The sequence below is a fragment of the Delphinus delphis genome, chromosome 3, assembly GCF_949987515.2.
Source record: "Delphinus delphis chromosome 3, mDelDel1.2, whole genome shotgun sequence".
In the NCBI taxonomy this organism is placed as follows: Eukaryota; Metazoa; Chordata; class Mammalia; order Artiodactyla; family Delphinidae; genus Delphinus; species Delphinus delphis.
The window spans coordinates 21,160,423-21,172,534 of record NC_082685.1 but is presented as its reverse complement, the minus strand read 5'-3'; the positions used below and the strand labels follow the sequence as shown (position 1 = coordinate 21,172,534).

The 12,112-nt window shown below is 59.4% G+C and overlaps 1 protein-coding gene across 3 annotated transcripts in view; it reads left to right on the top strand.

Annotated features, from left to right (window-relative positions):
* The window catches only part of UNC5A (unc-5 netrin receptor A), a 63,064-nt gene that overhangs the window by 48,547 nt on the left and 2,405 nt on the right, over nucleotides 1–12,112 (top strand). Inside the window, exons 3-13 of one of the 3 annotated variants that reach the window (XM_060006776.1) lie at nucleotides 4,094–4,237; nucleotides 4,487–4,590; nucleotides 4,752–4,932; nucleotides 5,604–5,771; nucleotides 6,353–6,517; nucleotides 7,565–7,753; nucleotides 7,859–8,161; nucleotides 10,922–11,009; nucleotides 11,235–11,403; nucleotides 11,575–11,808; nucleotides 11,938–12,087. In XM_060006776.1, the coding sequence (XP_059862759.1) occupies nucleotides 4,094–4,237; nucleotides 4,487–4,590; nucleotides 4,752–4,932; nucleotides 5,604–5,771; nucleotides 6,353–6,517; nucleotides 7,565–7,753; nucleotides 7,859–8,161; nucleotides 10,922–11,009; nucleotides 11,235–11,403; nucleotides 11,575–11,808; nucleotides 11,938–12,087 (1,895 nt within the window). The remainder of the gene's footprint in view (nucleotides 1–4,093; nucleotides 4,238–4,486; nucleotides 4,591–4,751; nucleotides 4,933–5,603; nucleotides 5,772–6,352; nucleotides 6,518–7,564; nucleotides 7,754–7,858; nucleotides 8,162–10,921; nucleotides 11,010–11,234; nucleotides 11,404–11,574; nucleotides 11,809–11,937; nucleotides 12,088–12,112) is intronic. The other 2 variants (XM_060006777.1, XM_060006778.1) reach the window with 2 other exon arrangements.

The window sequence follows — 12,112 nt, the reverse complement described above, 5'->3', positions numbered from 1 at the left end:
GTGAGTGATTCTTGCCCAGGTCCTTGAGCCCTGCATTGTCCTGGCCTTACACACACCTGCTGTTGGCAGCGTCCTCCTTGCAGTCCTCAGGTCTTAACTGAGCACCTGCCCTGTGCCAGGCCTCGGTGAGGTGCTAAGAATTTAGCCCACAAGGCTCTTGGTGCAGGTGATCCAGCTCTGCCTCCCACTCTCAGGAGGGGAATGCATGGGGTTGGTGCCCTCTGCGGCAAGCCCCCCTTCCCTCCCTGGGCCTCAGTTTCCTCCTCTGTAAAATGGGGATGAGGATGGCCCCCCTTGGTGGGGGAAGCTGTGAGATCTCTCACACCCAGGTGGAGCCCAGCCCCAGGTCTTTCCTCTCTCCCTACCCCATGCCTAGGGCCCAGCACCACTTTGCAGCATTATGAGTCCTCCTGCTGCTGAGGTAGGTCCCCCCAGGAAAGGACAGGTGAGGAAGAGCAAGCCACAGCCAGAGACCTGTCTCCCCACAGCCTTGAGAGCCTGTCCTGGAACCTCTTGGAAGGTGCCAGGCCAGCCCCAAACTGCTCACACCTCCCCTTCCTGGCTTCCCACATATACCCCTCCTTGTCTCCTGCCATCACGAGGTCTGGAATCCATGGCTTGGCTGAGACCCAGGCTCTTGCCTACATAGCAGTCACAGGCCAGGCCAGCCCTCAGCCCACATTCCCCAACAGGCTCTCCTGGCCTTGCTCCCTTCAAAGCCAGGCAGAGAGCAGAGCTCACGGGGACACGTCCCCATAGCCACCAGGGCCCCCTCCTGCTCTGAGCATCCAACCTCAGGCCTCCCATGGCCTGCAAATCTGAATTTTCATTGATCTTATTGACTTCTCAACCCAAAGCCATTGAGCGCTTTGAGGCAAAGAGATAGGCTTCTCACTTACCCACAAACAGATGCCCAGGCCATGGGCGGCACCACCATGCTACACACAGACCCAAGACCCTGAGCCAGGAATGCTCTGTGGTCAGGCAGGTATGATGGGGTCAGAGGTCAGCCCAAATCTGAAGCCCCACCCATTTCTGCATGGGGGTGGGAATGGCAGGGTGGACACCCCAGGAGAGAGCACCTGATCTCCCCCTTGCTCGCCCCCATTCCCCATCCAGAAGGCCAGGGGGAGGGGACCAAAGCCTGAAATCTCTTGAACCCAAACCCACTGATAGTGTAAAAGCTGGAAATTTGCAAAACCAAGCATTGGAGTCTGGTCTGGGAGTGTAACTTATCATGTATTAAACAAACTGACTGGTTATTAGAAGCAGTTTGGTAAGAAGGTACCCTAAGCCCTCACTTGCCCTCAGAGCCCCCTACCCCCACCCCTCCACCTCCCAGAAACCCTCAGCATGCCCACACCAGGGCCTCCCAACACGCCCACGGCACTCACACGCCAGCACACACCCGACACACTCCTAGGCCTGGGCCAGCAGGGACCCCTACATCCTCCCATCCCTCCCCAAGGCTAGCATCTGCTCACATTTACCAGGCAGGTGCGGACACAGCCGTGCCCAGAAACTGCTCCCAGGAGCCAGGCTGCTCATTGACCTGCAGCAGGGAGGGCACAGCCCCTCATTTCAAGGACCAGAGGGCAGGCTCTGGGTCTCCCCACCTCCCAGAGCCTGTGGGGCTCAAGGGCACTGCCTGGATCTAGACCTCATGGACAAACCTGGCCCTTATTCGTGGCAGCAAGAAGGAGATGAGGGGCTTCCCTGGTGGCGCAGTGGTTGAGAGTCTGCCTGCCAATGCAGCGGACACGGGTTTGAGCCCTGGTCTGGGAAGATCCCACGTGCCACGGAGCAACGGGCCCATGAGCCACAAATACTGAGCTCTGTGCGTCTGGAGCCTGTGCTCCGCAGCAAGAGAGGCCGCGACAGTGAGAGGCCCACGCACCGCGATGAAGAGTGGCTCCCGCTTGCCACAACTAGAGAAAGCCCTCGCACAGAAACGAAGACCCAACACAGCCAAAAATAAATAAATAAATTTAAAAAAAAAAAAAAAAAGAAGGAGATGAGATGGCAGGACAGAAGTGTGGAGGAGACAGGGAAAAAGAAATAGGAGCACTTAAATTTTTTTTTTTAAGATTTTTTTCTAATATTTATTTATTTACTTGGCTGTTGCAGCCAAATAGTTGCAGCACGCAGGATCTTCGTAGAGGCACTCGGGATCTTTCGTTGCAGCGCACAGGCTCAGTAGTTGCGGCGCACGGGCTTAGTTGCCCTGAGACATGTGGGATCTTAGTTCCCCAACCAGGGATGGAACCCGCATCCCCTGCATTGGAAGGCAGATTCTTAACCACTAGACCACCAAGGAGGTCCCAGGAGCACTTAAATTTAGTGCTGTTCTCCCTGAGCTGAGCTGCCTGGGTGGTGCACGAGCTCCCCCCACCACCATGGGGGATGGAGCAGTCCATCCATAGACCTGTCCACCCAAGAGAGGAAAAGTATCCAGTTCAGAATGTTCTGGAGGTCTCCCACCACTAACCCCAAAGGCTGAGAGGGAGGACCCTGTCTCTACCCCCAAGTATGTGCACAGCTCCTTCTCAGATGCTCCAAGAATCTGTGTGCTTGACAGCTGGCTGGTGCCCAGGGCCCCTCTCCTATGCACAGACCCTGTAAGGGACCCTTTCTCGCTTCTCAGCCCTCATCCCACACCACTAGAATGCACACATCCAGTGCCTTAGAGGATGGGGTAGGCAGTGCCCAGAATGGAGGGATCTAGCCCAGTGATTGTGACCTCAGCCAGAGGTGATACACACACCCCAAATCCTGCGAGAACTCACGGGGAGGGCAGGGGTGAGGGATAGGAAAATCTGGGAGCCCAGTGTGGGAGCCGGAGAGACTCATGAGGAGGGGTCTGGGCAGGGGTCAGGGAAAGACACGTTAGAGAAATTAAGACAGAAAACAGCCTCCTGGCTTGCCTGCTCAGCCTGGCGGCGGCTCCTCCTGCAATGCAGCCCTAATTGAATTTCTCTGTTAACAGTGGAAACACCAGCCTCTCTCCCTCTTTCTGATAAGCCAATGACCCAAGGGAAATTGGGGTCAGGAGGAGGAAAAATTGGAAACAGTCTTTTCTTACTCCTGGGGACACTGTTTTGTCTGAGGGCCAGGGGCCTGGAGGAGGACTGGTATTCCCCCTCCTGGGTCCTCAGAAATCTGGACCCTCCCCAGATGCCCCACACCTGGTTCCGGGTGTGGCAGACATGGGGGGACTGTGTCCATCCTTGAGAGGTGTTTCCTCCAGCCCAGTCCATTCAGGGTAGAGAGGGTCCCGGCCACCCATCACAGGCCAGCTTCCCCTCTGTGAGCTGCCCCCTCCCCCTCGCCAGCATTTCTCCCTGTGGGATGGGAACCCCAGCACCCTCCTCCGGTGAACCCCTCGCACGCCTTGGATTCTGACCACTCTGAACATACTCTGGATTCAGACAGCAGACAGCCCTGGATGCCTATGGCAAGTCACTGCCTCTCTGAGCCTCTGTTTCCTCATCCATGGAGTGGGAGCAATACCTCCAAGAGAGCAGATTGAAAAAGATAAGCCAGCACATGGGAAACCCTTGCTAAGCCCCAGGGGTCTATTATCATACAACATAATCACTGTAATTATCTTGTTAATAGCTGTTATTATATTATCACTCATCAGGATGTACCTACTAACCCCAGGAGGTGAGCCAGATCGCTCCTTACCCTTTTTTTTAACCCACAAAGGTCCCAGGGCTAGCCTATCTGCCCCACCTCCTCTGCCAGCCCCTGTTGCCCAAGGCTCCTCTGTGCCCTTGTCTCTGAAACAACAGGAAGCTCCTGTAGTGATATTTTTGTAAGTGACTCCAGGGAGACAGGCCTTGGGTAACAAAGTATAATGAATGGAAGTGCTAAGCACCCACTCTTGACCTTCAGGTGATATAAAGGGACTCCCACTGAGCCCCTGCAGTGTTCCCTCCAGGCAGAGCATTGCCCCCCCGCACAGTCCGTCCGCTCTCCCGCTGAGCAGAGGGAGGACTATGGTGGTGCAGGGGCCCGGCAAGGGACTGGACAGAGAGGCCTGGGGGCTAGGCATGGCCCCGGCCCTTGCTACCCACCGCTCCACCCTCAGGACTGCCCGCCATGGAGGTCCGCATCAATGTCTCGAGGCAGCAGGTGGAGAAGGTGTTTGGGCTGGAGGAGTACTGGTGCCAGTGCGTGGCATGGAGCTCCTCGGGCACCACCAAGAGTCAGAAGGCCTACATCCGCATTGCCTGTGAGTCCAGGGCGGAGGTGGCCCTAGGGTGTCACTGGGGGAGGAGGTCTCTTCAGAAATCCTCAGATCCTGCCTTGATGGGTGGAGGGAGTGCCTATGGACGCTGCCCAGCCACCCCCATGTCCCCCTGGGCACTTGACACTTCCTTCTGGCATGTGCCGTGGCCCCTGCAGGACCAGGGGACAGGGTCAGCCAGGCTGACCTGTCGTGAGGCACTCAGCCTGGAGGACACTCTTGTTCTTCCCCCAGATTTGCGCAAGAACTTTGAGCAGGAGCCGCTGGCCAAGGAGGTGTCCCTGGAGCAGGGCATCGTGCTGCCCTGCCGCCCACCAGAGGGCATCCCTCCAGCTGAGGTGAGCAGGGCTCCAGTGCCACTCCACAGGTGGGCAGTGCTCCCAGGTCTCGAGTCCCGCCTGCCCACCCCTCCAGGCTGATCCCCCACCCCAGGGGCCACTCTCGCTCCGGGCAGGGCCAGCATAGTCAGGTAGTACAGTGGCATGGCTCCCTCCCCCAGGTGGAGTGGCTCCGGAACGAGGACCTGGTGGACCCATCCCTGGACCCCAATGTGTACATCACGCGGGAGCATAGCCTGGTGGTGCGACAGGCCCGCCTGGCTGACACGGCCAACTACACCTGCGTGGCCAAGAACATCGTAGCTCGTCGCCGCAGCGCCTCCGCTGCTGTCATCGTCTACGGTGGGCTCCGGTGCTGGTGGGGCAGAAGGGCTCCGGGCATAGGAGAGGCACTGGGGCTGCCTTCAGGGCAACCACATGTGGCTGGCTCCCTGCAGAGCCAGGACCAGGCAAGCCAAACCGTGGCCTGACTGGGAAGGACAGGGAGAGGGCTTACTGTGGCTGTCAGGGAGCCAAGGGCCTATCTGGGTGGAGATGGGGGGCAGGTTGATGGTCATCTGTAGCTGGACCATCCCTTGGCTTACTTGTGGGCAGGAGGCCATTGTGCAGAAGGAGATGAGCGGACAGGATGGGAGTCTAGGAAAGTGACAGACCACAGCCTGTACTCCTGTGTCCCCAGGGTAGGAAGTAGAGCGACCTGGGCACCCCCAGGAGCAGAAAGAGGGAGGGGTGTGGGAGTAACCCCCGTGAAAGGCTGGGGTTTGGGTTGGAGGAACATGGGAGTTGTAGCTAGGGCTGGTGCCCACGGGGAGAAGGGGCTGTGGAGTGGGTGCTGCCAGGCCCTGGGGGCAATGGGCAGAAGCATGGTCTCCCCTCCAGGGCCTCTCTCTCAACACAGCTGTAGCCTGCCCGTTTCCAGCTCACAGCCCCTCTGTCCTCCTGCCCTGGCCCCTGGGCCAGTGTGTCTGAGGAAGCCCCCGCTCCCTGACCCCAGTCCTTCTCTGTCCGGCCAGTGAACGGTGGGTGGTCGACGTGGACCGAGTGGTCCGTCTGCAGCGCCAGCTGTGGGCGCGGCTGGCAGAAAAGGAGCCGGAGCTGCACCAACCCGGCGCCTCTCAACGGGGGCGCCTTCTGTGAGGGGCAGAATGTCCAGAAAACAGCCTGCGCCACCCTGTGCCCAGGTACCAGCGGCTGCCGCCTCCCGCATCGCTCTTCACCACGCCATCTCCGTGCCCTGGCTCCATCGTGCCCACCAGCCTGCTCCCCATGGCTCCATCCCACCCGCCCGCACACAGGGCCAGGCTCACAGTCTGAGGCCAGGATGGGTTTCAGTGTGATCGGAGGCAGGGCTCAGTCTGTGTCCAGGCCCAGCCTCAGCAGAGGGGCTGAGTCACAGGATCTAAGGTGCAGTCAGGACAGGTACAGTCAGTGTGGGGCAGGCCCCAGCCTGGTGCTGCAGAACCACCTGTGCCTGGGATCAGAGGGTCATTGTGTGACCAAGTGCCCTCACTGCCCCAGGGCCAGGATGGCCCCCGGTGTGGGTAGAACCAAGCAGGCCCAGCGTCATCGTGCCTTTTGTCATTAGCATGCATCATCCAGGCCCGCTGGACACCAGAGGGCTTGCAGCCTGGCAGGCTTGGCCCTAGCCCTGACATTGCACCAGGTCCGGACTCCCAGCGGGGCCACACTGGCAGATGGCCTAGACTGGCTCCCTGGGCTGACCACGCCATCTCTTCTCTGTCCATGTCTGTCTCGCATCTAGTGGATGGCAGCTGGAGCCCGTGGAGCAAGTGGTCGGCCTGTGGGCTCGACTGCACCCACTGGCGGAGCCGTGAGTGCTCTGACCCAGCACCCCGCAACGGAGGTGAGGAATGCCGAGGCACTGACCTGGACACCCGCAATTGTACCAGTGACCTCTGCGTGCACAGTGAGTCCTCTCCACCCGGGAGTCCTCTTGAGTTTGCCAGGATTGGCCCGGCCCTGCCCCCGGGAGGTGGTGGCTAAGGGATCAGTCCCCTGCCACAGGCTGTACCCCCTATTCAAAGCTCAGGACCTTGGGGAACCCCATCCCTAACACACCCAACATGTGCCCACATATACCCCAATACCTCCCATACCTGCCCTGAGACATGCATACATTTGGAGATTTTACTGTGCACACCTGGCCTCTGGGATCATCTCCCAACCCCCTTCTTGTCTTCTCCTGCAGTTTTACCTCCGCCCCTCCCCCAAGTGCACACACAAGTCCTGTGGGGACACCAGACTTGTGAGGCCTGTTAATTACAAGGCCATAACTAACAATTAAAGATCTCTGTTGGATTTTGTCTCTAGAACACACCCTCCCCCATTCTTTCAATTAAAAACCTGATTATCTGTGTCAATTCCTTTCTGATGGACATTTCTTCCATTATGCAAAGCCCTTCTAAAATCAATATAGTTTCCTCCAGACAGTCAATCACTCTCTCCTCAGCCCTGCCCCAGGCCTGTGGGAGGCAGACAAGGAGAAGAGCCCTAGCACCCCTGCTCCTGGCCCAGGGACTGGCCAGGAACCAGAATGGCAGACACCCCCCCCCCACCTCCCCAGAAAGCAGATCCCCTGCTTTGGGGATCCTAGGAGCTCACCCTCAGTCTCAGCTGCCCTGGGCCCCAGAAGAGCAGGTTCAGCCTAGCAGCCTGCTTCCAGGCCACCCAGGAAAGTGGCTCTTCCCCTCCTCCATTCTCCATCAGCAGCAACTTCAACATGAATTGAGCTCATGAGGGTTGCAATTTGCTCAGAGACACAGCAAGGTGGTGGCAGATGCAGGACTGGAATGCATGTGTGCCGATTCCATGCTCCCTGCTGCCAGCGTCTGCTGCTCCACTGGTGCTGATGCCCAAGAAGTGGAGGCCTCATCCTCCTGGGGTGTAGACCGCTGACCTCTCCTTCCCGGCCTCCTGCACCCTACCCCTCCCAAGCCTGCACTCTCTCCCACAGCTGCTTCCGGCCCAGAGGACGTGGCGCTCTACGTGGGCCTCGTAGCCGTGGCCGTGTGCCTCCTCCTGCTGCTGCTCGTCCTTATTCTTGTGTACTGCCGCAAGAAGGAGGGACTGGACTCGGATGTGGCCGACTCATCCATTCTCACCTCAGGCTTCCAGCCCGTCAGCATCAAGCCCAGCAAAGCAGGTGGGGTGCCCCTGTCCCCAGCACTCGTGCCAGACCCCCATGCCAAGGGCCGCCCAGACAGGGCTGCCCCCCGTGCCACTCTCTAAGTCTGTCTGATCCTTGCAGACAATCCCCATCTGCTCACCATCCAGCCAGACCTCAGCACCACTACGACCACCTACCAGGGCAGTCTGTGTCCCCGGCAAGATGGGCCCAGCCCCAAGTTCCAGCTCACCAACGGGCACCTGCTCAGCCCGCTGGGTGGCGGCCGCCACACGCTGCACCACAGCTCACCCACTTCTGAGGCTGAGGACTTCGTCTCCCGCCTCTCCACCCAGAATTACTTCCGCTCCCTGCCCCGCGGCTCCAGCAACATGGCCTATGGGACCTTCAACTTCCTTGGGGGCCGGCTGATGATCCCTAATACAGGTGGGAAGGACCCTAGAGTGCCCCAGGGAGCTCTAAGAGACAAGACTAGCATGTGTCCCTCCTGGAGGAGGACGGGACCGGGACGGCCTTGATGTTCCTCCTATGCCTCTCAGCCTCACCCCGAGGGCTGAGCCAGCCCAGCAAGGAAAAAGGATAGAGTTTTGGAGAGGATCCAGTCTTGGCTGGCAGTGGGGCTGGCACTGAGGCTGAGGCCAGAGCTATCTCCCTCTGTTGCCCAAGGACACAGGACTACTGTCCATTCATTTACACAGCCAACCAGCCTGTGTGTGCCGGGCCCTAGGCCCCAGGGATCTGGGGAACTAGTGGAGAGACAGCAGAGGAAAAATGCCTGGACAGGGGCTCCTCCACCTACCACCTCACTGAAACCCCTGGGACAGGGTCTCAAAGACGCCTTCATAGAGAATCCACAGACCCTTTTGATGGTCATCTTTCGGGAAAGCGCCACAGCCTCTGGTGTGTCTCCCCTCTCCCACCCTGAAATTCTCTATTTCCTCGGTTTAGGTGACCCCACATGGCCCTGACTTCCTTGTTCCTCTGCAGCTGCTCCTGGTGCCTGCTCCCTAAATGTAGGTGTTCCTCAGAGCACGCCCCCCACCCCCAACCCTGGCGCCCTCTTCCCAAGTGATCTCACCCACCCCATGGCTTTAATCGCCATGTCTGTGCAGATCACTCCCATTCCTCCATCCCCAGCCACAGTTCTCCTGGGTGACAGAATCGTACACCCAGCTGCCTCCTGGACAGCTCCATCTGGATGTCTCACAGCACCTCAGATTCCTCATGCCTAAAACAGCACCGTCTCCCACCCTCCCCCAGAACCTCCTCCTTCCCAGTTTTCTCTTCCTCAGGCATGGCACAGCCGAGTTGCTCAAGACAGAAACTAGGGGTCACCTTGGCCTCCTGCCCTTCTTCACTTTCCCCCTTCACCTTCACACCAGCTTCATTCACACACTGATCCCATCATTCTTTCTCCTCAAATGCTCCTGCATCCTCCTGCTTGTCTTTCCTGCTGCCTCTCCTGGGCTAGGCCACCACACCTACCTCTCGTCTGAGTCACAGCTCCAAGCATTTACTCACTAGAGCCACACTTGATCATGTCCCTTTCTGGGGCTTCCACTTTTCCCTTCAAAGCCCACATGACAAAACCACAAGGACTCATCCCCTGTGGCCAGCTGCAGTGGCCTCTCCTCCCATGCACATTGCTCCTGCACTTGGCAGCCACGGTGGGCTCTCATGAACCCAAATACACTGGGCTGCCCTTTGTACATGCCGTCTCTCTGCCCCCATCCACTAGCTTAACTGCTACTTCTCCTTCGGGTCTGGTAGCTGTCCCTTTATGCCTCATGTCCCCCTCACATGGCTGCTAAGATGATGAGGTGAGATGGTCCATGTCAAGCTCTTAGAAAAAGGCAGGCGCACAGTGGGCGCTCAGTGACCATGCACCCTTCACTCCCCTGGTGGGGCGAGTGGCCAGGTGGGCTGTGCTCCACCCTGCTCTCCCCCAACACCCAGCATCCTTTGCTGCCGTCCACTTATCTGTCTCCCCGCGGACTGAATGCTTCATGAGAGCAGGGCTCATGGTTTTCCCCACCTTCCTGAGTACTCAGCATTAGCATTCACTGAATGAGTATTTGAGTGAGGGTACCCCCGCCACAGAGAGCATTCACACGTGGATCACCGAGACTATCACCAACCCTGGCAGCCGGTACCAGGAGGCAGCACAGGATAGAGAAGGGAGCAGTAGCTGCAAATACACCACCACTGGCTTCCCTCTCTCTCCTGGGCTTCAGTTGCTGGGAAGTTGTGATATTCCAGCCACCCCACCTCAGAGCTGCCCACTCTGGAGAGCACGCATATGCTTTTGGACTTGGTGGGATAGCCATAGAATTTCTTCCCCTCTCCCTGTCATGAGCCTCTGAGGCCCCTCCTGATATAGGGGCTCTCTGTCCTAAAAGGGCAGGAAGGTGGGGCAGGACCGCTCCTTGCCATCCCCAGAGTGACTCCCCAGCCCCTGGCCTCACCGTGGCCTGCCCCCTGCCTCTCCTCTGGAACCACCTCTCCCCAGCAGATGCTTTCTGATGCTGCCCCTGCAAGACGCTGAGACAAAGGCGAATCAGCCAGACAGGACGTGTGTGCAATGGCACCCAGACTAGGGAAGGTTACCAAAGTAGGCAAGATTGTTAAAGGCCCCAGCCCCACCTGCAGGGGGCCACTGCCCAACAGGGAGCAAAGTCACCAGAGGTGAGGTGCCCACCCAGAGGTGGCCAAGCCGAGGGAGAGAGGAGGAACGTGAGCAGGCCAGGAGGGGGGAGTACTCAGAGGCACACTTAGGGTGGTGGCTCCAGAACAGCCAAGTACGCAGCACAGGCTAGGCCCACAGGCCAAGGGCCTTAAATATCCAGCCAAGGAGCTGGACTCGACCCTGGAGGCAGGGAAGCTTTTAAGTGGATGATGGGGCAGGCAGGTACAGTGTACCTGGGGGTTCCAGAGTTTTCTGTGCCCAAGCTAACTAGGCAAGCATTTCCCACCTGAGTTCCCTCAGCCACTCGGGGTCTCCCTGACTCAGCTTCATGCCTGTGCAGGTGGTTGGCCAGCCTGGCAGTCCCAGTGGCACTTCTGTTCCCAGGCCGGGCTGGCGCCAGTCAGTCCTCAGAGGGAGGCTCAGGGAGGGACTGGCGGAGTAAGGTGTTTGGTGTCTTTGCAGCCCTGGTAAGCCCCGGCTGTCCCCCCGCTCTGTCACAGGCATCAGCCTCCTCATCCCCCCAGACGCCATACCCCGAGGAAAGATCTACGAGATCTACCTCACACTGCACAAGCCGGAGGATGTGAGGTGTGGGCATGGGCCCTGCTGCTGGGACTGGGTGGGTCCTGTCCTTTCCTGCTGTCACCGTGACGCCCCTGCCCACCCCACTATTGGGCCTGGTCTGGCCTGGCCCGAGGGAGGGCAGGGGAAGAGGGGCTCCTATGCTCCACCCAGCTCCACAGCCCCTAACCCCAGGGTCCCAGGGTGGCCCACTGATGCCTTTCCCTTCCCACCCATATTTCCCCACTTGAGGTTGCCCCTAGCCGGCTGTCAGACCCTGCTGAGTCCCATCGTTAGCTGTGGGCCCCCCGGAGTCCTGCTCACCCGGCCAGTCATCCTCGCCATGGACCACTGTGGGGAGCCCAGCCCCGAGAGCTGGAGCCTGCACCTCAAAAAGCAATCCTGCGAAGGCAGTTGGGAGGTGAGCCCCAAGCCTCCTCCCCACCCCCACCCCCCCACCCCCAAGCTCAGGGTGGTGTCTGGCTTCCTGCCTGGCCCTTGAGCCACGCCCCCCCCCCCCCCACAACCAGTCTCCGGCCACTCCTCAGAGCTGTGGTTGGCTGCGAGCTGACCCACCGGGCCCTGCCTGCAGGATGTGCTGCACCTCGGCGAGGAGGCGCCCTCCCACCTCTACTACTGCCAGCTGGAGGCCGGCGCCTGCTATGTCTTCACGGAGCAGTTGGGCCGATTCGCACTGGTGGGAGAGGCTCTCAGCGTGGCCGCGGCCAAGCGCCTCAAGCTGCTTCTGTTTGCCCCCGTGGCCTGCACCTCCCTCGAGTACAACATCCGAGTCTACTGCCTGCATGACACCCACGATGCACTCAAGGTACCTTCCAGCCCCACCCTGCCACAGGGAGGCCGGCTCTGACGGCTGACCACCCCTGGCCCTAGGGAGGGGCCAGTAGAGAGGGGCGCTCCCAGCCCCCAGGCCTGGCTGACACCTGGGGCACTGCAGGAGGTGGTGCAGCTGGAGAAGCAGCTGGGAGGACAGCTGATCCAGGAGCCTCGCATCCTGCACTTCAAGGACAGTTACCACAACCTGCGCCTGTCCATCCATGACGTGCCCAGCTCCCTGTGGAAGAGCAAGCTCCTCGTCAGCTACCAGGTGCGGGCGCTCAAGGTGCTTGGAG